This window comes from Poecilia reticulata, chromosome 16, assembly GCF_904066995.2.
Source record: "Poecilia reticulata chromosome 16, P_reticulata-male-v2, whole genome shotgun sequence".
Classification (NCBI taxonomy): domain Eukaryota; kingdom Metazoa; phylum Chordata; class Actinopteri; order Cyprinodontiformes; family Poeciliidae; genus Poecilia; species Poecilia reticulata.
This window is the reverse complement of record NC_088845.1, coordinates 17,496,160-17,522,074: the sequence shown is the minus strand read 5'-3', so window position 1 is coordinate 17,522,074 and position 25,915 is coordinate 17,496,160. Positions and strand designations below refer to the sequence as shown.

Sequence of the window (25,915 nt, the reverse complement as noted above, 5' to 3'; positions counted from 1 at the left end):
AAGATCAATGTTATTCATCTAAAATTAATCTCACTCTAGGTATTTTAGAATTAGAAACGACCACATTCAGCAATTTCAAACTACAAATTGGATACAAAATCTGCCGATGCCAACCTCAATGAAATGACCAAAAATAAAAAATTATAAGTTCAAATTAAATATTTAGTTTTTGTTTTTTTAAAATAAGTTTATTTTTAAGCATTTTTTTTTATTTTGTTGAAAATAAGGAGTGTTAAGAAATTAATAAGAAAGAAAGCTGAAAATAAATCTCAACAATGACAGAAAGATGGTAAACTTTGCTGTTCATATAAGGATCCTGCAGGTGATGCTGATGTTACACTGTGTGGAGAAACTACCATGAAGTCTGACTGCCTTTTAAAATGAAGTCAACATCAAATTCTTAAATCGTCTTGTGTAAAAAATGAATAAATAAAATAAATGAATAAGAACCTCCACTTTTTTTTATCAATTCAGAAATGGAGAAAACATTTCAATAATTACAAACGGTGCATTTAGGAAAACATTAAGCAAAAGTTGACAAGTCTGTCAAATGCAGTTGCTACACGTTGTTGCTATACCAAAGTAAGTTTCGACAATATTTTTGAGAAAGTATGAATCTTCATTTTTTTAAATTTAAGATTAGCAAATGCATATCAGATTAATTTAACAACATAGAAAAAGCCATTTAAGCAGTGCTGAGGTGTAATCCTCCAATCAGACACAATCAAAAGTTTACAGCTGCATTTTTTCTTTCTCAGTCAGCTTCCAGTTCATAAATATTTGCTTCCATGCTGTCGCTCTGATACTGAGTAATGTCCGAGACTTAAACCTGACTCATTCCACTAACTTCAACCTCTAACACAAAAATTCTTAATAATTTTTTTTTCTATTTTCTTCATCATCCTCTGTGCAGTTAATCTGGAAAAGAAACTAAACGGAATTTTGCTTCCATACCATCTGAACAGAGCATTAGACATGAACTGAAGGGGGTTTCATGATGTTCGGCTGTAACTTCCTGTTTGGTCTTAGAGTGGTGTTGAATGTTTACATTAGGTTTTATTATTTCCTGCTTTGAACACAATGTGATCCACTCTCCAATGGACAAGCAAATAAGCAAGTAGCATAACTTTTTTTTTTTTTTTTAATTCCTGAGCTGCTCCCTAAGACGTTGGCGCCCTGGGTTGTGAGCCACATTGCCTGCAAGAAAAACAGCCACTTCATTGAAATGAATTAGCCAACTAGAACATTTTAATTCTGCACATTTCTTTGAGCACATAAAGGCGTTTCACCCTGAGGTGACGCTACAAGTCTACATACATGTGCACACATGCAACACTGTGACCTTTAACCTCCCTGCTCTCTGCGCACACTCTCTCTCCCTTGCGCTGACACAAATCATCCTGATCAATCGCTCCTCTCGGTCTCGATCCGCCCAATTATCCCGTGTTTATCCTCCTATTATTTCTACGGTTACCTCGACCCTCCCTCTCTGCGTACCAATTACCATTCCGTGTGGGGGGCAATGCTTGCTGGGTAATGAGGGACTCTGGGCGTACCAATCTTAGCCTAATAGCCTTAAAGGGCCACTCATTAACACACACATATCCTCACCTCCATACCCGTATATCATGGCACAGGGAGAGAGATTGAGGAGCTTGATGGGGATGGTGTAAAGAAGGAAAGAATGAGAAAGGAAAGAGTCAGAGTGTGAGTGTGCGTGCGTGCGTGCGTGCGTGTGCGTGCGTGTGTGTGTGTGTGTGTGTGTGTGTGTGTGCTGTGGGGGAGTGCAAAAGAGGTAGTAAATGTCAGCAGTGTGTCTCCTGGGCCCATGAGACGAGTCAGTGACAGCAGAACAATGTCTGCTGGGTCCATTCAGAAACACAGCTGCTGTGAGAGCATGCATGGGTTTGTCTGTCCTGCACATGGGAAGCTGCAGCTCAGAGCACACATGGTTTGTGCCTCGCACTGTTCTGAGCATGCACACGGCAGGTGAGTCCGGGATGCTGCTGGAGATCAGCAGGAGGGTGGATGGCTTAGTGAGAGCTGTCAGTCAATAGGAGACCCTGCAGGCTTGTATCTTCACTACAACAGCTTTTTTTCTTCAGTACAAATTGATGGTCCGGAAAGGTTTACCTGATCAAAGCTGGATTTTATTTTATCACACCAAAGAATTGTTCTAAAAAAGTATTTTCTCTCCAGTGAAGCCCTTTTTTTCTTTTTTTAATCCCCCAAAGATGGCCAATCATTTGTTTGAGTGGTTAGTGGGAGCTTTACACAATGACTACACATTTGTGGAAATACGACTTCTTTGGATTTAGTTTTTAACATTAAAAACTCAATTCTAAGACAAGTCAGACCTGAACAAAATTATCCTACATCCATTTTGCATTCATTACAGCAAACTTAAAAATTGGTCAAATGTTTAATCTGTTTGCTAAAGTAAAAAAAAAAAAGGAGGCGCTCACTCAAGGCACTATTACTTCAGGTTATCCCCTGCCTGTTTTCTGCCAAATGAGAGTACTGTTAGCCTTTTTTTAATAAATTAATGTAACTCTCTAGATTTAGTTTTAAAGAAAGACCAAATTTAACTTCAAAAGAAATGTTAAGAAGATCATTATAAGGAAATATTTAATAAAGTGAAGCTAACCGTTTCTCATCCTCTGCCCCTTTCACTACTAGGTGATTCATGCTGGATTATCTTTAGATAATCAGTTTATGTTATTCCCTACAATAACAGAAACAGACAAGCTGCTGTCTTGGCACTTTAAACTCTCTTCTCTCTTTCTCTTTCAGGCAGAGGTGAGATCACTTATCGACTTCACCCTGCTTATAACACCAGGCTATTACCGCCGCTGTCTCTGTGTCTCACACACAAACAGTCATAAAGCAGGTTTGGGATGCCCACCCACAGGGATTCATTTAAGACTTGTCAGAAATCACTCTGCTCACAGTAAGCACTATTGGCATGTTCTCCCCTCTAGACCTCCCTCCCCTCCTGCCCTCACAACCGTCCCTACCAGTGAACACTTATTACACTCACAGAGTAATCCTCCGTATTAGTGGGACAGGGGCAGGAGCATCTTTGTCCTGTTTGCACACAAGGTTTGGTTTGTGCTGTTTGACTGTAGGGATCTCAGTGTGTACCAAAGGGTGGAGGGGTCCGCTGTGCTGGTGAAATGTTTGCTTTACCGATAAGGAGGCGCAGATGAGGCATTGATCGGCGCTCATTAAACATCGCCGACTGCGGTGACACACATTCATATTCAGATGACAAACATGGAAACACGCATTTACAAAACCTGAATTTGCAGCCTCTCGTACGTCACTCTCCTCCTGTGTGAGCGGCTCTCAAAGCTTGTATTGACAGCTGACTTAAAATGCTTGTTGTCGGTGGAGTTATCCATTAAGCTGCACTGCTGCTCTCTCTCTGTATAGACACACCGACTGGTCAGGGCCTTAAGAAGTGATTATAGTGCTGGGCAGTGGGAGCCTGGGGCCTTACTGTCATTAGTCTGGTTAATCAGAGCCTTGCTCCAGGTTAAGCTCCGCAGCCTCCAGAGACAGGCTGATGAGCTGAGAGCTGTGCCCAGCCTGCAGTACTGGGTTGTGGGCTCTGGTGGCTCTCCGGTGGCCCCCCGTCTGCTGCAGCTAGTAATCTATAACTTCCCCCCGGAGTAAACGAGGAGGCTCAGGCTCCTGGACAACACTGACACACTATGCATGGTAATGAGACACACACCTGGTCACACACCCACACAGAGGAAGTGTTGGCAATCATCTGTCGGTCTCGAGTTCCTCCAGCTCAGTTTCAGCAACAATCAGCCAGCAATGGCTTTATGGTAATGCTTGGTGTTATTTGACATCCCTTGAACTTTCTTGGACTTCATCATATTACAAATTTCAGACTTTTTATTGGGATTTCATATGAAAGCTAAGAAAAAGAAAGGTTTTCTTTTTAACAAATAAAAATCTTAGATACCAGACTCTTACTTGCTTCTCTTCTTGCCTACCGGTTAAAGTGTCATTCTTTAGTTTGAAGTTGTGTCATACTTTGTAGATGTTCACAATTTGGGATATTGTTTCGCTACGTCTCCTTGATTTACGCTTCCCAACAACCTTCTCCATCTGGCCCTGATGATGGTTCTTGTTCTATAACGTTCTGTAACAAACCTCTGAGGCCTTAATTTAAATACTGAATTTATCCCTGAGTTTTAATGACACACAATTGGACAACGTTTCACTGGATTTTAGTTGGGTAGTTTCAGAGTTAAAGGGGTTAAATACCTACTCACGTTAAGATTTTTCATGTGTAAAACATATTTTGAAAACCATCTATCCAATAACTTTAACTCCTTGGTTATGCAGTGCTTTTACATTGGTTTTTCATGTAAAAATCTCAAAATAAGACACACACTGAAGTTTGTGGTTTTAAGTGACAAAACGTGAAAAAGTTTAATGGGTACGAACACTTTTACAAGGCGCTCCATGAATGCTTATCTACTGCCTCAGCAGAACAGGTGCATAATAACCATACACATAAATAAAACCACACATGACTTAAGGGGTCCCAGTGAACCTCTAGGGGATGGGGGGGCTAAACTAGGCTTGACTTCTCCATCCCTGTGTCCCATGTGAGCTCATTAGCCCCAATCATAACCACTTCTCCATGTTTGCTTTGCACGCTCCATCCATCGACACTACCCTACACCCTTTAACAGAATCGGGCAAAGAGTGAACGTGTGCCGCGGTTTAACAGCGGGAATGCGGGCGTGGTTAAAGGACGGAGAAGGTCAGAGGGTCCCGAGAGACCCCTTGTTTCCCTATGGACTATTCAAAGTGGGGTGAAAAGTAGCAAAATAAGTGGGTTATCAAGTGATGAAGTGGATGACCAGGATTTAGTTTGAACTCAGTGTTTTTGCTGCTTTTTGTGCCGGGTGACCCAGATGGGTGGTGAGGGAGGAGGGGAGGCTGCAGGACAGATAAAGGAAGAGGGTTTTCATTTAAAAAATGAGTGTATGCTGCAGAGACAGGAAGGACCCCAGAGAGCAACAGAATGGGATGAGACAACAAAGAGCCTCCATCATCGTTTTAGTGAATAGATCTGTCCATCTATGGCTTTTTATCTCCCTCTGCTTTCTCTTTTTTTTTTTCTCCACTCCTAATCAGCCTCTCATTGTGCCATTAGTTGATCCTGTAGTCTTAATCAGAGGCTTGGCACCGACATCCCTGCTATCCGCTGCCCTTCCCACACGCACGCCGCAAAAAAAAAAAAAAACCTCACTAAATAAACACGTTTTAATGCAACACCAATCATGTCATCTCCTCAATAAGCCCCAATCTCCCCTTTCTGTAGCTCAAACATAACACATGGGAGGCTTGGCTCGCCCGTCCATCAGGCAGCTAACACGCTGCCTGTCTAAAAATGAGTGTGCGCGCGCGCGTGTGTTTGTGCAACTTCCCGAGGGAAGGGGGGATGATTTTAACTCAGTAACCTGAGTCACCTTCTATCCCAAATCTCTGCTGCATGAACACTGTACACACACGCAGACACACGCACACTGTCTTTCTCTTTTATGCATGTCGGTGAGCGTGTATTGATAATGGCCATTAGCATATTTATGATCATTGCCAGCCTCTTATTGTTTGCTCGCTCCATTAATCTTCATCTGCTGCCTGCCGACTGACAGCTCAATCTAGCGAGCCATCGCTGGGCAGCGGGCATACAGACACTCCGACGCACCAACACGCCGTCTGAGGATGCAAGGAGTGTATCAAGCCATCGCGGGCATTGTCTCTCACACACCTGCAGGTTGATACACACATCCAGGCAGACGGCGTGATTGACATTCACCCCTGTGGGTGTAATCACAGGAGGTTATCCCAGCCCAGCTGCATGGGGCTCTGCTTGCTGCTGCTGTGCACCTCTGAGGCGTCAGACCCGCAGGCCGAGAGCTCCTCCTGGGCTGGATGTGGGAGATGGTACCCTTTGATCAGGGAGCACCACGATCTGCTATCCGTATCAACATCTGTTTGAGCTGCACCGACTGTCCTTAAAGTACGGTAACTTTTATTTAAAAGGAAATGTTGTCTACATATTTGTTAAAACTGTTGCCCATGTCCTAACAGTGTAAATATGAGACATAATCTGCCAAAAAAAACAAAAACAAAAAAACTTCTCCATGACCCCCAAGTGCAACTATTGCCTTCTGGAGAAATGCACCGCTCCTGGTCAAAAACAACCAATCAGAGTCAGGAGGAGGTGGGTCTTTGCAGTGTTAATTATCCTCGTGTATATGCTGTAGCTTTACAGTATATGCTTATTTTCCATAAATGAATAACTGGTAAATAAGAAATTATGTGACATGAAATCATTTTGATTGATCAACTATTTTCAGTTCTCCTAAATAACTGTCTTTTTTAAGTAAAAATCAAAAGATTTGTCTCTTAGAACTGATTTTGATAGATTTGACAGTTTCAGCTACTGATTATGATCTAAATAATTCATTTGATCAAAAATAGTCTAACATGGAACATCAGCCTGCCACAACGTAAGGTACAATCCCAACTTTCCGCTGGTCATTAAGTCTTTACCAGACTCCTTCCTCAAACCAGTTCCCAGCAGGGCTCCACCAAGCTTCGCCTCCTGGCTAACAGGAACAAACGCTCCTCCATGCAGGCTGTCGGGAAGACATACATCTCCTTCATCTGCATGGCTAATGTAATGATGGCATGTTCCTGGGCATGATGAGCACCCAAATGTTAATATGTTTGTTCAAAGCCGGTGTGACTGAACGGCTTGCAGCTGATTACTTAGCTGAATGAGAGCTGGAAGCGGGCCAAGTTCAGCGGGAGGTCTGTCCTCCTGGTGCCTCTTCCTCTCTCCTCCCCGTCTTCTCTCCCCCTCGCTCCTTCTCCTCCTTCTGCATCTCCCTGCTGCTCCAGGAAGAGCCGCCTGGGAGTCAGGATATCTGAGCGAATTAAGACTTAGGCCTAGCTGGGACATGAATTTAACATCAAAGATGAATCGAAAAGCAGAGCGCCAACTCTCTAAATTATAGATTGAAATCTTTGTGACGGATTACCCTGAATAGATTGTGCGGCTATTGATTGAATTGGGTAAGATTCAGGATGTTGACAACATTTGATGGCCTGTTAGGAATACTTCAACCCATTGGAGAAGAGAAACATCAATGCCTCTGATATGTTTGTGCATTAATTATGAAGCTGGAACCAAGAGGTGATAATTAGTTTGTGTCTGATAATTAAACCCCATCGTCATTCTGCTCCACTTCAGTCATTAAGACTGGCACTAAATTTCTTTCTCAAGCTTGTATTTGGTTATATTTTGTTCCTGACTCTTATAGAGTCAAATTTATTAAACACGACATAAAACAACCTAATAAGTTTGCATTTTAGAAAACTAATTTGGTGGAAATATTTGGACTTCTATGCATAAAAAACTGTCCTGACGCCTGCAGAACAATTACATTTGTACGCTTATGGTCACAAAATCTGTCTTGTAATGCTTATTTTGATTCCAGTTTTCTTTTTTAGCATCAGTGTTTTTAACTATTAAGTGAAACGCTCATTGAAAATAACTCTTCTAGTAGTACCACACCACAGGACATTCTTTCTATAAATCACAGCTAACACAAATTATTTTAAATTCTAGACTGCTTTTGTCACTCTATGTTTTTCTTTTTCTTAATTCAAACTAGATTCTTGAGTTTCTTCTTTAAGTGGTGTCTCAGGTGAGCCAGTTCCTGTATTTATTTAGCATACAAAGACACAAGCTGAAGCTAAATTTAAATTAAACCTAAACTAGCCTGAAAGTCCAGCTTTGCCAAGCCACTCGATCCATCGCAACAACTTGTAAACCACATTCAGGCATTATGTAGACATCTTTCACTTTTTAACATGTCACTGCTCACGAGAGGAAAATAACAACTTGATGGAAACTGTGATTTTATTGAATTTTATTATAATGTCACTCCCAAATATTTGTCAGGAGAATAAGATATTAATATTTTATAGATTTGTGCCTAAAAATCTTTGTTCTACTGTTTTTACTGCCTTCAGACGTGTCAGACCTCAACACGTAGGACTGAGGAAGTCATAATGCTTCCTGTTCCTGGGCCGTAAAAGCCTATTTTATAGAGTCTATCTGTAACATTTGACTAGCAGAGATTATAGTCCTTTTACTGTGAACTCCCACAGAGACAGAAGTTATATGAAGCTTCAATAAATCACTCGTTTCCATTGTGGTATCAGCTGGTGAGGCTGTTTGCCGATGTGCAGTGAAGACTCATGTAGTGTTAACATTTATGGTGTGTAAGCTAATATATGAGAGTAGTTTATGGAAGCAGTAAAGGCTGAAATACATAATTCCCTCATATGTATACTGTGTAAAAGCGATTTTAAAGATGAGCCCTGAATACAGATGTAGAGCAGCTCAGTAAAGATCCTGCAGCTGCTGAGAGAAAAATGCTAAATTATCTGGAGCTCAAACCAGGCCAGGGCGGCTTCATTATGTACTACTGATTCTTTGAGAAAATGAGGATTATTTTATGTAACTATTGATTTAATCTGGTGTGGGGTTTTTTATTGATGGGCTGGACAGTAAATTTAATGCTCATTTAATATGCAGACATTTGAGTCAATCAATAAATATTTTTCTTTCAAACTGACACATTTTCTGTTATCCTCTAAAAAGGGCTTGATAAGTAGATCTCCAAGCTTCCTTGAGGTCATTCAAAGCCTTGACTTTAAATGTATTTTAGATGATTTTTCTCTAAAATCTAAAATTGCATTTCATATAAGCATAATCTGCAATGGCAAATGTAGACAAGTAATTTCTTTACACGATGTGCCTGAAATGCCAAGACAGGACAGATTTTTTAAGTGTGAATGTGAGGTTATGACTTGATGTTCATGAAGTCTCAAAAACCTTCTAGTGTGGCTGAAATTAAACAACCACAGTAGTAGTTAAAGGGGTGTAAGACACTTAATCCCAGTTATCACACCTGATAATTGTTGCCATAGTAATTTTAATCAGATTATTGGTGAATACATCTGTATAGAAAATGTATAATGTATGTTTAGTAAGAGTCTCAAGTTGCATCTAACAATTTTACACTGATGCAATTTGCATTTTTTTTCTAAACCAAATAACAAATTTAAAGGATACTCAAGGTTTAAAGTTTACAAACACCTACGTAGGCTTTGTTATCTACACCAAAAGTCATGACAATTAATTATAAGGTACATTAAGTTACGAATGTTCATCCTCAAACCAGGATTTCTGCACGACTAAGCAGAAAAGGTACTGCATAAGATTAAAAAGTGCTTGTTTTATTAGCATAAAATGAAACAATTTCAGCATCGATTCATTAAAAAAAGAAGAAGCGGAAAAATGTCAAACTTTCCCGCTGGTTTCTCCTTGTGTCTTACATGTTTTCCTCTGTTTTCATTGCTCCCAGTCCATGACCTGGTTAGGGTGCAGGAGGAGTTCACGCTGATATATTAACACTTATGGAGCCTCTCTCATTATCAGCTTCATTTAGCCTATGATTAACTTACAATCACAAGGCGTGATTAAAAGTCAGGGTAAAAATATTCCGTACATGTTTAATGTTCCACTAACAAGGAGGTCAGCTCCCAAACTGCCAGCAAAATAGATATACGACCATAACACACACACGCACACACACGCACATGCACGCATGCACACACCTCGCCTTTGCCTGAAAACCCAGACCTAAACTCTTCACAGCTATCTCCACGCCACACCTCGGTTCCGGCTGCATGGAATTAGAAAACCAACCCCGCGGTCTCATAAATTAATTAAACACCATGTGCCAGTGGCACCTGGGTGCCGGTTATCACTGCCACTCAGACGCACCGTGATCTTAATAACCACCTCACCACAGGGCAGTCAGAGTGGAGGAGGGGCCGGAGAGGCGGTCCACAACTTAAATGTAAAGAGCATGTCTTTAAAGCGCGAGGAAGCAACTGCAGACCACATCTTCATGTCTCGTAAGAAAAACACACAGCGGGCGAAACTGTGTGGTTTTGTTTGTGTTTGCCTCTTTTTGTTGTGGTCTTGCTTGGATGTAACCCGACGAGGGCCTTAAATCACTGCAGCCCTGCTCTCCTCGTGATTTACAAATACCTCTGCTCACGCAAGGCAAGAACTCACACACATGCACTTTAAATCCTGACCAATAAGCATTTTGCATTTATAACATTAGTTTATATTTAAAAACATTTTAAATTCTCCTTATTCACTAAGTTACATCAGCGCCTGTAATTCAAACGGCTCGTTAAAAATGTCAAGTTAGCCTGCATATCAGTCAGTATTTAAGATTCTCATTGGTGCAGTGATTAAACTATTTGAAACAAAAAATGTTTGATTTAGATCTTTCTTTTATATCGTGTAATCCCCTCGTGCTCAGACATGTCTTGGATGTGATTCCATACCTTCCCCTCATTTGAGTTATGCATACCTATAAATATGCAAATAATCCACTCTTCTCCCCACACCACTTGCCTGCAGCTTTTGAATGTCCAATCGCTTTTCCTTAGGCCTCCATTTCCATGAACCAATGAGGCCTAAAAAGTTGGGATGTGAAACGTTTGGTGATTGGTGAAGGATTGGTGAGACATTTCCCAAAAGTCTGGCAAATCATTGTCTTTCAACAATTTTGCTTTTTTATTGTTTCTGTATAAAACTGTACTGAATGTTACAAACTTATTGAAGCAATTCTATCTCTGTAATTACTGATAAAATGATTGTTTTCAGTGCTGGAATGTGACATCTTTGCAGACAGATCTTTGGAAAGTTTAAATATTTTAGTAACACTATAATTTCATCAAATGTAATCAGTTATTTTTACATTCACATTTATTAATCCTTTAAGATGATCTCTGAAAAAAAGAATAAAAATACGTTTAAAAAAAAAAGACAAGTAAACTGACCGACAATAAGTAAAAGTAGAAATATGAGATGACAGAATTTGGGAGGTTTCATCAAACATCATAGCAGACCGTTGAGATGTTTATGATCATACGTTGTCTCAGTTTTCCACCATGTAGGACAAAAAGATTCGTTTTGGTCTTATTCGAACAGACAGTCTTCTTCCTTGTGCTTGATATGGCTAACAGAAAGCTGCCACTCTTTCAAAAAGCCCAGATTTGTTAAATGTAAACAAAATCTCCCACCTGAGCTTTGGATCTCTGGAGCTCCTCCAGAGAAACCGTGGGCCTCTTGCTGTTTCTTCGATTCATGCCCTCCTTGCTCAGTCTAGACCCATGATAATGTCTCGGTAGTTTTGGAGTTTGACCAAACTCTTTCCATATTTACTAATGAACTCACAGATTACTGAAGTATTCCTGAAGAAAGCGGAATTTATTTAAGGGTATCAGAGTAAAGGGGGCTGAATACAAGCGTACAGGAGCATTTGACAATGCACGTCCTGAAAATCTAGCAGTAGAAGAGTCTGACATTCCCGTTCTAGACAACTGGACGTTGCATGTTTTTAAAACCAGTTTTTTTTTTTTTTATCACCTTAACAAAAAGTTAAATACTTAAATATTTATTTTTCTTTTCAATGAAAAATTATTACAAACACAATACTTACATTGATTCCTTTTTTTTTTTTTTACAAGGAGCACCTGAAGAATATTAACTTTATTTTTAATTAGGCTGGCGATGTAATGCTTTGTTTTAACAGGAACTGCTTAATAACTGAAATTATTTCAATTAACATAATATTTAATTACCTGACTGATTACCAGATAGGATCGGTCTAAATACCCTCAAAGCAAATATCAGTGGTGTGAAAGTGGGATTTTACTTTTCCTACAATAAACCTCAGCTGATTATTAAAACAGAAAACATTAGCAATCTGAACCCGCCAGGCTCATATAAATTAATTGATCTGAAATATTCCACATGGTGGATCTTGGTATTTATTTTAAATTAAATCATAGTCAGCGGTACTAATTGGACCAACGGGGACAAATAATACCTGTTAGCTGTGGAAAACAAGTGGCCACAACGTCGGCTTCAGCGCCTCCCAGCTTTTGAAATTGACTGTGAAGGAACGTCTGAATCAATTCGAGACGTGAGGACTGAAAACTTAACGAATTACTTAAAACCAGCGAGATCTGCAAGAGAAAGACATTTTTTACATTGAGGCTGTTTGTGTCCACCTGGTAGAATAAACACAAATAGAGCACATTGCTGTTTAAAAGTTAATTATTAGGCCCAATATCATCCTGAAGCATTTACAACTGAGGGTATCTGGTGCTAAAGAACGCGTGTCAGATGATACACAACCCACTCACAGGAAAACAGTCGACCAGATGACATCAAGCCTGCAGCTATGCACCGCTTAGGAAACTGGAGCAGCAGTTTTTCCCAAATCGCAACACGAGAGGTTAGATATTTTTTTAACATGCAAAACATTTTTAAAAAATGCTGCTTTCTTCATGAGCTAAGAGGAAGTCTTGAAAAAACTGGCTATAATTTTGAAGGCAAAAGACAATGTGCCACAATAAAAGTGACAGAAAAGCTGTGATTTCTCTCAGAGTTATTTTTCTTTTCAGGTTGATCGGGGTGTGTCTACTGCAAGTACTGGAGAAGGTTATGTCATCCACTTTGGGGTGGGAGGTAAGATACTTTAAATATTAAATGATTCCACATTTTATTTGAACTATTTAAAAAAAAGATATTTGTTCTTACCTCTCGTCATATGGTAAATTTGCTTTAGTGAAAAATATTTGTCTCAATTTCAGATGAAAACATGACGCAGCAGGCCTGCCGCAGCTTCCTTCAGCAGATGGCTCCTAAATCTAAAGGCGGTCGGGTCCTGAAGGAAACCAGAATCAGCAGAGATCCAGAGATCCGAGTCCCTGCAGGGACTCGCATCAGGGTCAACAACCACAAACACAACCTGACTGCATCTCCACCGGAGACAGTCTGGCGTCGCTGCGAGACTTTCCTGCATCAAGAGTTCAAGTACGATCTGGTCAACTTCAACAGCAAGCATTTTGCCACATTTGTCCAATATGGGCACGCTGTGAGCAAGCAGGTTGGTAAAATACTTGATGTGGTTCTAATAGTTGGTTAAAAAAAAAGGAAAAAAAAAGTCAAAAATACGTTGTCTCCAACGAATGAGGGGTCAAATATGCCAAAATTAAATATTATAATTAAATTTAAATAAAACTAGAAGTAAATGTATTCCATAAACTAAAGCCCAACTATATCATTATTGCAATTAATTACTTGATTGAATAATTAAATGCAATATTTGTTAAGCTTGTTGAATTCAAATCATGGTTAATTTGTCACTGTGAACCATAAAGCAATGATGAATGCAGTCCATCAGTCTGCTCTAATCTGATTGGTTAATCTGCATAGGAAGTCCACTTCATGCCAATCATCTAGATTATTGTGGGGAACCCCTCATTGCATTTAATGCAGGATTTAAAAAAATAATAATTATGATACGCTGCAAACTGATTAATGAGTTTATGAAAGGTGTAACAATGACATTTCTTTTGTATTTTATATTGGTCTTTTTTAACAAAACTAATGAAGCACATAAATTGTGGCACTTTTGATTCTCCATACAGTTAATAAGAAAATAGATGTTTTCAATGTTATGCAACTGCTGAGTAAGAAATGCCACTTTTTTTGACTGCTTTTTAGTTTTGAGATCTGTGTAAAAATCACAGGAAAATAACATGCATTTGTTTAAGCAACACTAAAAACATCTTAATTTCACTGTGTTTTTCCCAACAGATCCCCTTCAAAAATAAGAATGAAGCTCATTCAGAAACAACTCAGACTCTCCAAATGATAATGCAACAGCGAATGGAAGCACAAAGTTAAGATCCTCTGTGTTTTGTCCCTCAGTGATTAAATGAGAGCAAAATGAAACTTCCTTGATGGCATTTTTTTTTTTTTTGGAATGTTTTATTTACAGCATTAACAATGTATCTGTCCCTGCTTACTCCCCCACAAAATCCTTACAGAAGTCTATTAAAGGCCAACAAATGCACCAGCAGAAGTGGGACTCTGGAGATGGGGAAACTATGTGTCTTCTTGTTTATTAAGACCTCAAGAATGCCAATAGGAGCATTTCTATACAGTAGGAAGCCAGAGGAGGCCATCGCGGAGACACAATGACCTTCTGCTATTCTCCTCGTTGATAATGACCCAGACACAGGCTCACTGCCCATCTAATAAAGCCCAACTCTCCATCATCTGCTAATAGCCCTTTTTTGCAGCCGCAGGAGTCACGAACAGACCAGCGTCCTCTGAATACAGGAAGGGGAACAAAGCTGTGGACGGACAGCAGAAAAGCATCCACCTATCGATCTGAGATTGTGCGCTGCCCGATGGCATGCGGTGATGACTGCGCTGCTCCTCTTCAAAAAGACACAAAAACAAAATGTGCGTGGAAGGGGGAGGAAAAAAAAAATAATAATAATACACACAAACAGTGCAAAACATTTCACGCAATAATCAATCCTCGTTGGAGACTCATTTCCCAGGCTCTCGGTTGCCACGCTGCGGCACTTTTTCCACAGTTCCAGACACACAGACACCTTCAAAGGCGGTATTTTTTTCCGGCAACAGGACAGGTAAACTAATTTCTCATTTCTTAATTGGTACACGGATTCCATCGCTTTCGCGCCTCGCAGCAACCTCTCATGGGGAAGGCTGATTAATTGTCCTTGAAGTACTAATAATACACACCCAGCTCAGTTCACATACAGACCTGTGCAAAAGTTTCCAGCCGCTCTTTATATTGCGTTTTCAGTGAGGCAGACATTCTTGTAATCCTTCAAACTGGTACTGACTTCTTCATCCTTTCTGGAGGTCTTTCATTGTTGTTTTTTGGACTTTGGTTCATTTTAATGCTCATTTTCTGTCCAGTCATGACCACGACACATACTGGACTCAAATGAGTGGAAAAGCTTTAAATTCATATTCTAAGAAAGACCACTGGAAGTTTAAAGAAATCTTGCTCAACATAATTTTATGTGTAAAAAAAAAAAAAACACACAAAAAATACACTTAAGGATCCTGGAAATTAAAACAAAGCAAAAGTTAAGCGCAGTAACATTCACATGACAAAAACACACAAAATCTTAATGTTTTTGGTCTAGTTTCTAGTACAAATATTTGAATACACCTGAAACAAGACAAAACTGACTCATAATTAACTTTTCAGCACCAGATAGGAGCTTGTTTTAAGTCAATAACTGCTTAAAATTAACAAAAAAGTACTAGTTATAAGTGAAATCATCTGCCAGAGGAGAAAGACATTTTCCCATAATAATCTGCCAGAATATTTTTTCCCATCACTAGTAATTGTTATCAATATTAATGAATTATTGACTTCCATTTCTTGATGAGTCTACACCGAAAACAGTAAGATTTTTTTTTTGTTTTTGAGATGTTGTTCAGCTCCACATTTTCAGTTTTCGTCCTCCTTCCCCATCACTTGCTCAGCTGGACGATATACCCATAGAGCTGGTTTGAGAAAGCCTGAAGAGAGAACCTCTCCTCCACCCTCCTCCTCCCAGCTTGTCCCATGTCCCTGCGTAGGCGTGCGTCTCTGATAAGCCTCTCCATGGCCTTAGAGAAGGCCTCGGCCGTGGGCTCGCACAGGAAGCCCGTCTCCTCGTCAGCTATGCTCTCCAGGGGCCCCCCGGAGTTCACGGCGATAACAGGACAGCTGCAGTACATGGCCTCTACAGGGACGATCCCAAAGTGTTCTCTGCTGGGCGTGTACAGCACTGCGGTGGCGGTCTGCAGCAGCACCACCTTCACGGAGTCAGAGGGAGAGCGCATAAAGGTGACGCAGTCACGCAAGTGGAGCTGCTCGGCCAGTTCAGTCAGCTCGTTGTAGTGCTGGACGTTCTCGGTAACTCGGTCATCGTAGCCCCCGGCGACCACCAGGTGAACACCCGCTCTCTGAGGGGGCGTGAGGCTGCATCTCAGGACCGCCAGAGCCTCCAGAGCGAGGCCCAGGTTCTTCTTTCTCTCGTATCGGTTCAGAGACAGAAACAGGTGGGACACTCCCTCAGGAAGCAGACCCTGCAGGCCCTGTGCTTCCGTGGACATCTGATCGAACGCGTTAGTGTTGAGGGACGGGTAGAGGACGTCGGGCTGGACGCGGTTTAGACTGCAGAATGTCTCCCTGAAGACGCCTGCAGTGAACTGGCTGTTCACTAGAATCTGAAAATAGAAATAAAAAATACATTCAAATACATTTTTGTCTTTACAAATGAAAGCTTGAAGACCTTCATTTGTGCATTAATCTTCACCCTCCTTTCACTGTGATACCTGAAAATAAAATCCAGTGCAATAACTTTCTAATAAATGACCACTCCATTGACTTCATCACTCCATAAAGACATCCTGGGGTCTCTGTTTGCAGTCTCTCAGCTTTAAGGGGTTCCCACAAGGGGTGAGACAAGATGTGAGGACTCACCTTAGCGGTTAGTAAATCACCTGAAAAAACTACGGCTGGAACCTTCTAGGACTGAGTTTAGTTTTTGGCTTCTGCTTGGCTATACTTGATAATATTTTATGCTACAATTAGATAAAAAAGACTATGTGTGGTTTTAACATGAAGTGCATCCTAAGGTTTGTCAGAGGTTTAAATCAGAGTCCTATGGAAGGAAGCAATTTTTTAAATCTTAATTACCATGTCAGCCATGCCAGTGGTGCGTTCTTCCAACCAATCAATAGGAGCTCTGTAGAGCTTCTTCAGGGCTGACTTCCTCTGGGTCAGCAGCTGGTCCGGAAAGTGACAGTAGAACAGAACTTTCTTCCTGCGTCGGGAGAACCGCAGCACCGGTATACACACCGACACCTACAGAAAAAAGTAAATAAATGTACACTTGTGTTAAGCCATAGGATTTGATGCAAAACAGAAGACGTCACTGCTGAAACCTCTGAGTTTTAGTGATCTGACACTGGCGGCTTAAATAAACTCACCTGGTCACAAAAGATGACGTCATACTCCACACCGCTCAGAAAGACCAGGTAGAAGGCCACATAAATCATACGGAGGTACGCACACAGAGCGTGCAGGTAGCCGAACACGCTGGTGGGTAACCAGTCGCCAGCACACACCTTTAATACAATTACATTTAAGAAAGAAATTTGGACCATTGAAAGTCTTGAATATTTACTTTTAAACACGTGGATGTATTTTTAGGAAGAACAAAATCTGTTCAGAGTATTTGAAAACAGGAATGGAGCTAAAACATGGCCAGAATCAGCTGCTAAAACAAGACATTGATCACAAACACACATCCAAACATGTTTTGGAGGAGATAAAGCAAGCCAATACTGCACTTATGGAATGGCTCTGATCTAACACTACTGAAAAAAGTGATACCTGATGCTGAAAAGCCAAATAAACCAAGTGCATTAAATGAGTCCTACCAATTATTATGAGAAAAGGGCAAAATAAGCAGACAAAATGATTCCAAAAGCTTGTTGAAAGATTCAAAGAGTGTGACTGAAGTTTAACTTGCAAGCAGACATTTTAAAGTCAAACTATAATGAGAATGCATAGCTTTTTACCCTAATGTGTTATTTTCAGCTTGTTGGAGAAAATCTACATTAAAATTAAATTAAAACTTGTGCACCAATGCATTTTTAAAGCGAATTGGTGTTTTATGTTGCATCATCACCGAACTCTGGAAAAGTTCAAAAAATATCTAAGATTTTCCAGCAGATGACGAGTGCATGTAAGCCTAAGCAGTACCGTTTCTTGTATTTATTTATTTTTAAAAACACACCAAGATAAGTTTTAACATACCACAGGAAGATCTGGGTCTAGGGTCTCCGAGAAGCAGTGTTTTGGATCATAATGGGCGGTCCAAATCTGAACACTGCATCCTTGAGACTTTAGGGCAACAGCAGCATCAACCACCAGTCGCTCTGCACCTCCAATACCAAGATCCGGATGGAGAAACACCACCCGAGCCATTCTGTACATAATAATAACATAGTGAATTTAGAGTATGCATTTTGTTAAAACACTGTTTTACAAAGTTAAAGTTATGTTTTCTGTTAAATAAACAAAACCCCACTACATAAAAAGAAATAAGAGAATGTCAATCTTACGACTTTTGTGTAATCAGAACTGAAATATACAAACGAGCTATTTAAAATAAAATCCTAACTTAAAACAAGAAGCAAACCTCAGACATTTAACACGTCATATAAACTCGTGCAGAGTTAGCTTGTCTTTAATTATAGGTTAAAGTAAAAATGCACTGACGGATGAAAGGGTTGCTTCAGCCAAAGTTTGGCGTTTTTACATATGTGCTATTATTGACACTGGCTCAAAACTGTTTTGCTAAATTCACATAACCTGACGAGAGCTGTTGCAACCAAAAGTCCAAGCAACATTCAACAAAACATGAAATACGTAAATGTTTACCTTTCAATTTCTCCACTACCTTGCTCAGTTTTAGAAACCATCGATTAAGCTCGCCTGATCAGCCACCACTATGATGAAGAACTGACAGTGAGCCGCCATTTTGGTTCCGATTCACTGTTGCTTTAAACTCATTTGAGTTCCCCATTTGAACCGCAATGGCGTCAGTTTCCTACAGTGGACCCTTGTGAGACACGTCTCTCTCATAATCAAGGAGAAACAGTCATTTGCCTTTCAACAATTGGTAGTTTATTATGTGCATATTTTTTTCTAAATTAAGAAAAAGTTTTAGTTAATTTTTTATCATTAAAAATAAAAAACATAAAGCTGTGTAATTTATTTTTTTTCTTGTCTTTTTGTGTTGGATCTATTCAGTCAGTCAGGCTTCTACTCGGTCGCCCTCACTGGTCCTGAATTTAGCTTTCGTGTCCCTTTTTAGACGTACGTCAGCTTTGTGAGCTCTCTTCAGAAGTTTTGACCAATTTGCTCACAATCTGCGTTTTTTCTGACGTGGATATCAGATTCAAAGGAGGCTCCCGCTTTAGACCTGCATCAAGAAATATAAAACAAAATGGTAATTTTCTTATTTCCATCTAAAAATGTGTATTTTAACTAGCTAGCCTAGTTACATTCATTTAGTGCCAGTGGTCGTTTTGTAGTTAGCAGGTTAGCTGTGGACGTGGCCATTCTTTAGAGATTCATACAATTTTTATACGATTTCCTTATATAATACTTAATTTATTAACATTAATTATATAACCAATCACAAGACTACAATTGCTGTTGAGGGTTAAATTGTAATCACAGTGCTACGGCTTAAAACTAAACCTGTTCTAGTGAAGGCATGTGCTTTAAATTTTATTATGATTTATTATAATTGAATATGTCTGGTTTGCCCCATTAGGCATGTGTACAGGTGGATAGATTTTATTTTTCTGTCATTTAATACGGGGATTAGACAGCTTATGCTAGATTCCCAAAACTATACTTTCTCACAAATACTGGATTTCCAGAATGACTTAATTTGTAATCTAGCCTTTAGTCTTCAACATTATGAAAGTATAAATAAACCAATATTTACTCATTCAGTACACATGTAATCCTCTTCTGTAACATTATATTTGGGACCAAATTAATATTTTTGCGATCATTACTCTGGTTAATGTTGTTTGTTGGTACGTCACTGGTCTGTAATATTGCACTTTTTTACTTTTATGAAATCTTGTGTTAGAATATTATTTTTAAAAAATCATCATACACGTTTTGAACCCTCTAATATTGTTGTTTAAAAGGTATGGCTTTGAGATACTGAAACAGTAATTGACTAAAGAAATTTTTGGAAAGCACATTTATTTCACCTCACTCATATTTATCTTTTTTTTTTTTTTGTTATAGCCTGGACCAGCCGCAAGTGCAACCAACGTCGGGGCGTCTAGCCGTTCCCCCAGTAAAACAGTGGCTCCCCGGGCTGCAGGCTCTACAGTCAGGCAAAGGTATGTAGTCTAAACTTTACAGTTATGTCTAAAATATGAATTTTTATGCAAGAAACTTTCCTTTCTCTTCTCTGTATGGGGACATGTTTCAGCAAAGGCTAGTGTAAGGTATAACAATCCATGTCTACATTATTGTTTAACTCCGGGATTTAAAAGAAAACAGGGTTTTTCTTTGGACTACATAGGTAAAAAAAAGGGCTCATTTGTTAGCGTCTAATCTTGAATTTATACAATTAATAATAACAGAATAACTTCTGTTCTTGCTACAATCTTTTCACATTACTGGCTCCTCTGTAATTTACGCCAAAACAAAGAATTGTTTTGCTGTTTAATAAAGTATGTCCATCCAAACTATGGCTGATCAATATTGTAAAATGACCTGTTTGTGATATCAAATTAACACCAACTAAATGGAGAACATGATCCTACCATGTGATGGTTTTGGTCTTAATGGAGTAAGAAAAGTAGAGCAAGCTCATTTTAGAGGGTTTATTAGCTGGGCTATCTGCTCAGGAAGTCGGCTTGTAGTTGGCTGCTTTGAGGCGTATCGGCCATAGATTGGCAACTGTAGCTTTAAAATGGTGTTGGTGCTTCTTTAGTCTCCACTCAATAACTGTTTGGTTTTCTTTTTACAAACCAAATTTTTTTAAGCTGCTGAGTTTTTTTTTTTTGTTTTTTTTTTTTATCTTGTGAGGGAATGAAAATACCTTAAATCCACCAAACAGCTGGAGAAAACTCTGCTCCCTCAGGCACTTTCTCCAGTAACCCTCAATTATGGGTCGTACTTGATACCAGTAACTGGCCGATGCTGGGTTGGGAATTTATTGGGTGGTTTAGACAAAGGCTTCAGTAGAACATCTGATTCCCACTTTACTTTGGGCCAAAACTGGTGCTACGTTACTAGCACTAGTTTTAGGTTTACAGTATTATTTACAGAGTTGCTAAGTGTCAAAATTACAGTTGGATGATGCACTTTATATTACACTGATGTGTATTATTGAATATTTTGGCAATATGTTGTAGGTATTCATGATAAATCTGCATTGACATCTATAAGTAAATACTGGAGGCAGGTAGAGACTCCATGGTAACAACTGATGTTTGTTTGCATCTTGTTGCCGTTTGTGGGGAGTTTGGTTCGCCAGGTAGTCGTGTTTGACAGGGATGGTGATCCAGTGAAGTATTGTGGAGTGTTTAACTTAAGTAGAGAATCGGTGTCAGCTGTTTCGTTATTTCTTCACTGTGTAGAGAGGAAGGGAAATAGATGGATATCGGCTACCAGCTATAACAGCAATGTTAATATCGGCTGAAATTTTTATATTTGTGCATCTCTAATATTGCGCCATATGTCAATGTTTTTCTCACTCATCTTATGTGTCATTATGATGCTACAGGACTTTTAGTATATTGGACTTAATCGTCTGTGTCTGGTGCTGTTCCTTGTCCAACTGTCTGAATAAATTCTTAAATTCATGTTACTTTTAATGTGATCTCCAGTAAATAGTGAATTCCAGTCAATCTTTGGTGATATTAATAATGCTCACACTAACGCTTAATCTTGCCAGTTCACACCAAATCATTTCGACGTTCTTTACAAGATTCAATTTGTGTAATTATATAAGCATTAAATTAAGTTTATATCAATTCATTCCAATACAGTCATATCTGTTCAACTCAAATCCAACGGTGTACATTCAAATATAGTTGCATTTTAATGCATTCAAATAAAGTTTTTTTTTTATGTAATGATTATATAATTTTGCAAAACAATTTCTTCTAAGAAACTCTATCCTGTTTGGTTTTCTTTAATGATGTTGCTAGTTAAGATGATGATGATTGAGATCTTGTGGAGCCCTAGTCCAAAGTCTCAAGTTGAAGTTTTAACATATAAAGAAGGTATAACTCGTTTGTACCTTCTTTCTAATCTGCAAATTAGTATTCAAATCAACATTTCAATAACAGGGTAAATCTGGAATAAGACATGGGAGCTTTATTTGAAAATCTGGAAAAAATTAAATTTTTGATTATCCTGCTGCTTTTAAACCAGTTATAATATAAAATGTTATCATTGTGGAAAATGGAAAATTACTTGAAGTCAAATTTGTGTCGCTTCTCACAATCCAAACGTCAAAGTGGAGGACGTCTTTGATGGTTGGGTCTTCTTACTCTGAAATTGAAAGTTGCCACCTGTAACAGATTGTTGGACAGTTATCCTTCATTTCCATCAAAATATTGACTTTTATTTATTTTTTCTCTCAAATGCATAGATGTTATATTATTATTTTAATTCTTTCTGATGACATTTTCATTTTGACTCTTGTTTTTGCATGAAAAAGTGAAAGTAAAAAGCCCTGCTCCTACTGCTTACTTTCCAGCCGTTTTTTTTTTTTTTTTATTAAATGCATCGGGTTTCAGGTGGTTAGTTCTTGTGTGCCCCTCCCCCCCCCCCCCCCTCATCGATTAAAGTAGATGGATGTTGTCATGTAGACTTAATCAAAGTGTAATCAAAAGGCTCGCTGCAGCTTCTCTCTCATTATTACCCATTACCACCAATCCTCTTCATTACCTCATTAACCTCTGTTTAATCTGTCCACAAGCAAAGCAGCCATGAATCAGTCTGCTTCCTAGTTATATTAAGATTAAATTCTGAATATATATATTTTTTTATTTACTGTTAATGGTTTTTAAATGCCAATGATAGCAGGAGTGTAGCTTGTACAACTATCGTTTACAGATCTGTTTTTTTTTAACTAGTTTTCTTGCTGGTTATGAAATGTGTTTTGTAACATGTTTTTATAGTAGGTGGATTGAAGTTGTTTTTCATTTATGTCTCCTTTTAGAAAAGCTACCAGCAGCGGCGCACGCAGCGGAGCCAGGACTACAGGATCTGCCGGCACCGGCGGCATGTGGCGCTTCTACACTGAAGACTCACCAGGCCTTAAAGTGTGAGTACCACTTATAAAAAAATTTATAATAAAATAAAAACACCCTCTATAGAAGAATCGCTCCTATAAACTCGCATATCGAGTCTGACATTTTGACATGCTTCACTTAGAGGTGCTAATCTTCAGTATTTCCGACTCTTGGGACGTTAAGTGACAGGAAATTGGGCAGACGTGACTCTCTGCTAAAACAATTGATGCCTCCGAGTTTGGGACCTTCTTCACGTGCGCGCAGTTATTTGGTGGCGCAGTGCATGCTGGGAGAACTCTGATCCTCCAACTTATGTTCTGCTGAATCCTCGGCTCTGATATTAGCGAAGACATCCCGTCTCCTGGCCATAAACAGTCGCGGCTGATCAATGGTGCCGTGGTCGTTATTGAGTGCGTCTCTCCAGCAGTCGAAGGAGGGCAGGCCGGCCATACAGTGGTGTATATCGAGTGCGTGTTTGTTCCTGCATTAGACGCCAGCCTCAAAGCTTCATTAAAGGATCCACTCTGAAAGGTCAACTCAATTACAGCCTTCTGACGGGAGGGGGGCGGTGGGAGAGGAGGAGGGGCAGCGCAGGCAGAGGTTGGCATGGCAATGCTGCTACTTAGCAATGCACTCCTCCGCCCCTCCCCTCCTCGCTCTCAGAGATGAGAACCCCTCCTCGTTTCCAAACCTCATCAATAAAATCAGATGCTCACCCCTGGTTGGAGCAACTGCAAGTGATGGGATTTGTGTGTTAATCTGGGTTTTAATCAGTGTCTCGTTGTTTTGACAGCGGCCCTGTACCTGTGCTGGTGATGAGCCTCTTGTTTATTGCTTCAGTCTTCATGCTCCACATCTGGGGGAAGTACACCCGCTCCTAAGCTCCACCTGAAGACATCCGACATCTCGGCTTCTTAATTCTTTGGACCTGGACCAAACAACAAACGAACACGTTTCCTCCTTTGCCATCACTACAACTCTCAAATTGGACTTTTGTGGCCATATTAGTTCACCATCTGAATCTGGATCAGACTATGGTAACCAGAATGCAGCTTTTACTCCCGAGGTCAGAGGGACGAAGCGTTGAGGACGCACCTCAAGACTTCAGAAGTCGGGAGCAGCACGTTTTCCTGCTCCTGCTGCATGGAGGACATTTGTGTTTTCAGGCCCCCTGTAAACATTTTTCCTCATAGCCTGAGCTTCATTTTTTTGTTAACAGCATTTGTACAAAAATTGATTGTAAAGTTGTACAATAAAAAAAATAAAATAAAGTTTGAGTTGGTTATTTCAAATTTCTAGAAGATCAAACATTTTGTCAAAATGTATTTTCATATATTTCTAACAGATGACTCGGAGTTACTTTAGAACTATACTTCCAATAAAATGCATGTTTTTATAGACATTTTATCCAGGATTTAAGGAGTATTTATCAAAGCTTTTCAATTTTGTTCAAACTTGTATCTTATGATGGTCATATTCATTCTTGGATCCATAAATTAAAGACTTATTCAGTCATGAAAGAAAAGAACAAACACATGGCAGCAAAGAATAAAGCTGAAATGTGCAGAAGAGTGAGATTAGCTTTGGAGTGCCACTCTTTATATAGTGTTTAATGAGGAGAAAGAAGTCAGGAAAAATGTCTGAGTGCAGCAGCTTGGAGATCTAACAAACAGGCATCTGATGGTGTAATTTAAAAGCTCTCTGTGGCAAGTCCAGTCTGTCTGCATTTCAAATGACCATTGTGACATTAGGTACTTCCAAAGACAAAAATCCTGGTTAAAAATAATTTATGCTTTGGTTCAGCTCACTATTTGTACTCTGGTACGGACAAGTATTACCCACCAGGTTATTGTGCAAGTCTTACTTTTCTCCTTCTGCCCATGTTTGACATGTGAGGTTAACAGTAATGCAGTAATTTCCCTGTCAAAGTCCCATCTTGGACACGCAGTCACGCCACTCACTGCATGTCTGTTGTATGGTATATCTTCTATCCTAAAATCTCGCTTTAAATTAAAGCTTCAAACGTTTTTGACAGAAGAGAAGGTAAAATACAAAGAATGCAGCTGCATTCTTATGTTGTCCTCATTTTGCTCAGACACTCAAAAAAAGAAACCATTGCTGCTGAAGTTCATCCAGATGGAAAAAGCAGAAGCAACATTTAGATTTATTTAACCATGCAATTTGCAAACCTAAGCAGATATTTCTTTGGAGTTTTAATTTTTTTTACTGTTAGAGGGTGATTGAAAAGTAAACTGCTGTAAAAGAGCAACTTTTCCTAACCTGACAAAGTTTATGCTCACAAACGACTCCTTGGTCTCTGGGCTGTCTCTGCTGGGTGCGCCACAAACTGAGCTGTCTTCTCTCAACTTTAGGTTGTTGTTTGCCTTAAACAAGATTTCTATTGGTCAAGAAAGTTGTTTTTTGCTCAGTCCCATTGGGTGTGACAGGCTTCTTGACGTTATCCATATATGGATAAAAGCGACTAAATGTTTTTTTGTTTAGTTTTTTTTTGCCTAAGTTTTAAAAGTAATTTACTTCCTGTCTAAAACACAATGTAAAGACTGATTGGGATAGATTTTTGGTTTCATTTTCTGTCTGCCAAATCTTTTTATTTCAAATTAATGAAAGTTTTCTGCTTTTTGCTTAAATCATCATAAAATTCACCTTCGGGCCATGCATTCTTCTGATTCAGACACAACAACTACTAAGTTGTACCAAGTTATTAGGTACAACTAGATAGTACCGAGTTGGAGCTCTGTTTACCTTCAGAACTGCATCAATTCATCAAACTCCAGCATTGATTCAGCAAGGATTTAGAAACAATTCCCAGAGATCTGTGTCCGTATTTATGTGATCACATCATGCAGGTGATGCAGATTTGTCGTCTGAACATCCATATGACTCTCCCTTTTCACCATCTGTTAAAGGTATTTTTTTGGAATAAGATCTGGTAACTGTGGGGTCCACCGAAGTCCAAAAAACCAGTTTGAGGTGATTTGAGCTTTGTGTGCTGGGATGGACATGGTGTGTAAC

General features: G+C 39.4%; 2 protein-coding genes across 3 annotated transcripts; one reads left to right on the top strand and one right to left on the bottom strand.

The window, feature by feature from the left end:
- Positions 1-15,029: 15,029 nt before the first annotated feature.
- On the bottom strand, positions 15,030-22,322 carry alg2 (ALG2 alpha-1,3/1,6-mannosyltransferase). 2 transcript variants are annotated; one of them, XM_081597372.1, is made up of 5 exons: positions 22,059-22,322; positions 17,853-18,024; positions 17,021-17,158; positions 16,728-16,895; positions 15,030-16,255 (listed from the first exon to the last, which is right to left on the bottom strand). In XM_081597372.1, the coding sequence occupies exons 2-5, from the start codon at positions 18,021-18,023 to the stop codon at positions 15,515-15,517; spliced, it is 1,218 nt and encodes a 405-aa protein (XP_081453498.1). In that variant the 5' UTR covers position 18,024; positions 22,059-22,322; the 3' UTR covers positions 15,030-15,514. The 2 variants fall into 2 exon arrangements, with proteins under 2 accessions (XP_081453498.1, XP_008430844.1); XM_008432622.3 differs by lacking the exon at positions 22,059-22,322 and adding an exon at positions 18,480-18,716.
- On the top strand, positions 18,891-24,153 carry sec61b (SEC61 translocon subunit beta). Its single transcript, XM_008432623.2, has 4 exons — positions 18,891-19,050; positions 19,872-19,969; positions 22,810-22,914; positions 23,676-24,153. The coding sequence occupies exons 1-4, from the start codon at positions 19,048-19,050 to the stop codon at positions 23,761-23,763; spliced, it is 294 nt and encodes a 97-aa protein (XP_008430845.1). The 5' UTR covers positions 18,891-19,047; the 3' UTR covers positions 23,764-24,153.
- Positions 24,154-25,915: the final 1,762 nt, after the last annotated feature.

What these genes read in the sequence shown, in the direction of transcription:
- alg2 (XM_008432622.3), bottom strand. Translation starts at nt 18,520, where the DNA reads ATGGTTTCTAAAACTGAGCAAGGTAGTGGAGAAATTGAAAG. An exon ending in GGTAGTGGAGAAATTGAAAG is followed by an intron (nt 18,025 to 18,479) that starts GTAAACATTTAC and finishes TATTATGTACAG; the next exon opens with AATGGCTCGGGTGGTGTTTC. An exon ending in ACGTCATCTTTTGTGACCAG is followed by an intron (nt 16,896 to 17,020) that starts GTGAGTTTATTT and finishes TTTTTTCTGTAG; the next exon opens with GTGTCGGTGTGTATACCGGT.
- sec61b (XM_008432623.2), top strand. An exon ending in GGCTCTACAGTCAGGCAAAG is followed by an intron (nt 19,970 to 22,809) that starts GTATGTAGTCTA and finishes GTCTCCTTTTAG; the next exon opens with AAAAGCTACCAGCAGCGGCG. An exon ending in GACTCACCAGGCCTTAAAGT is followed by an intron (nt 22,915 to 23,675) that starts GTGAGTACCACT and finishes TTGTTTTGACAG; the next exon opens with CGGCCCTGTACCTGTGCTGG.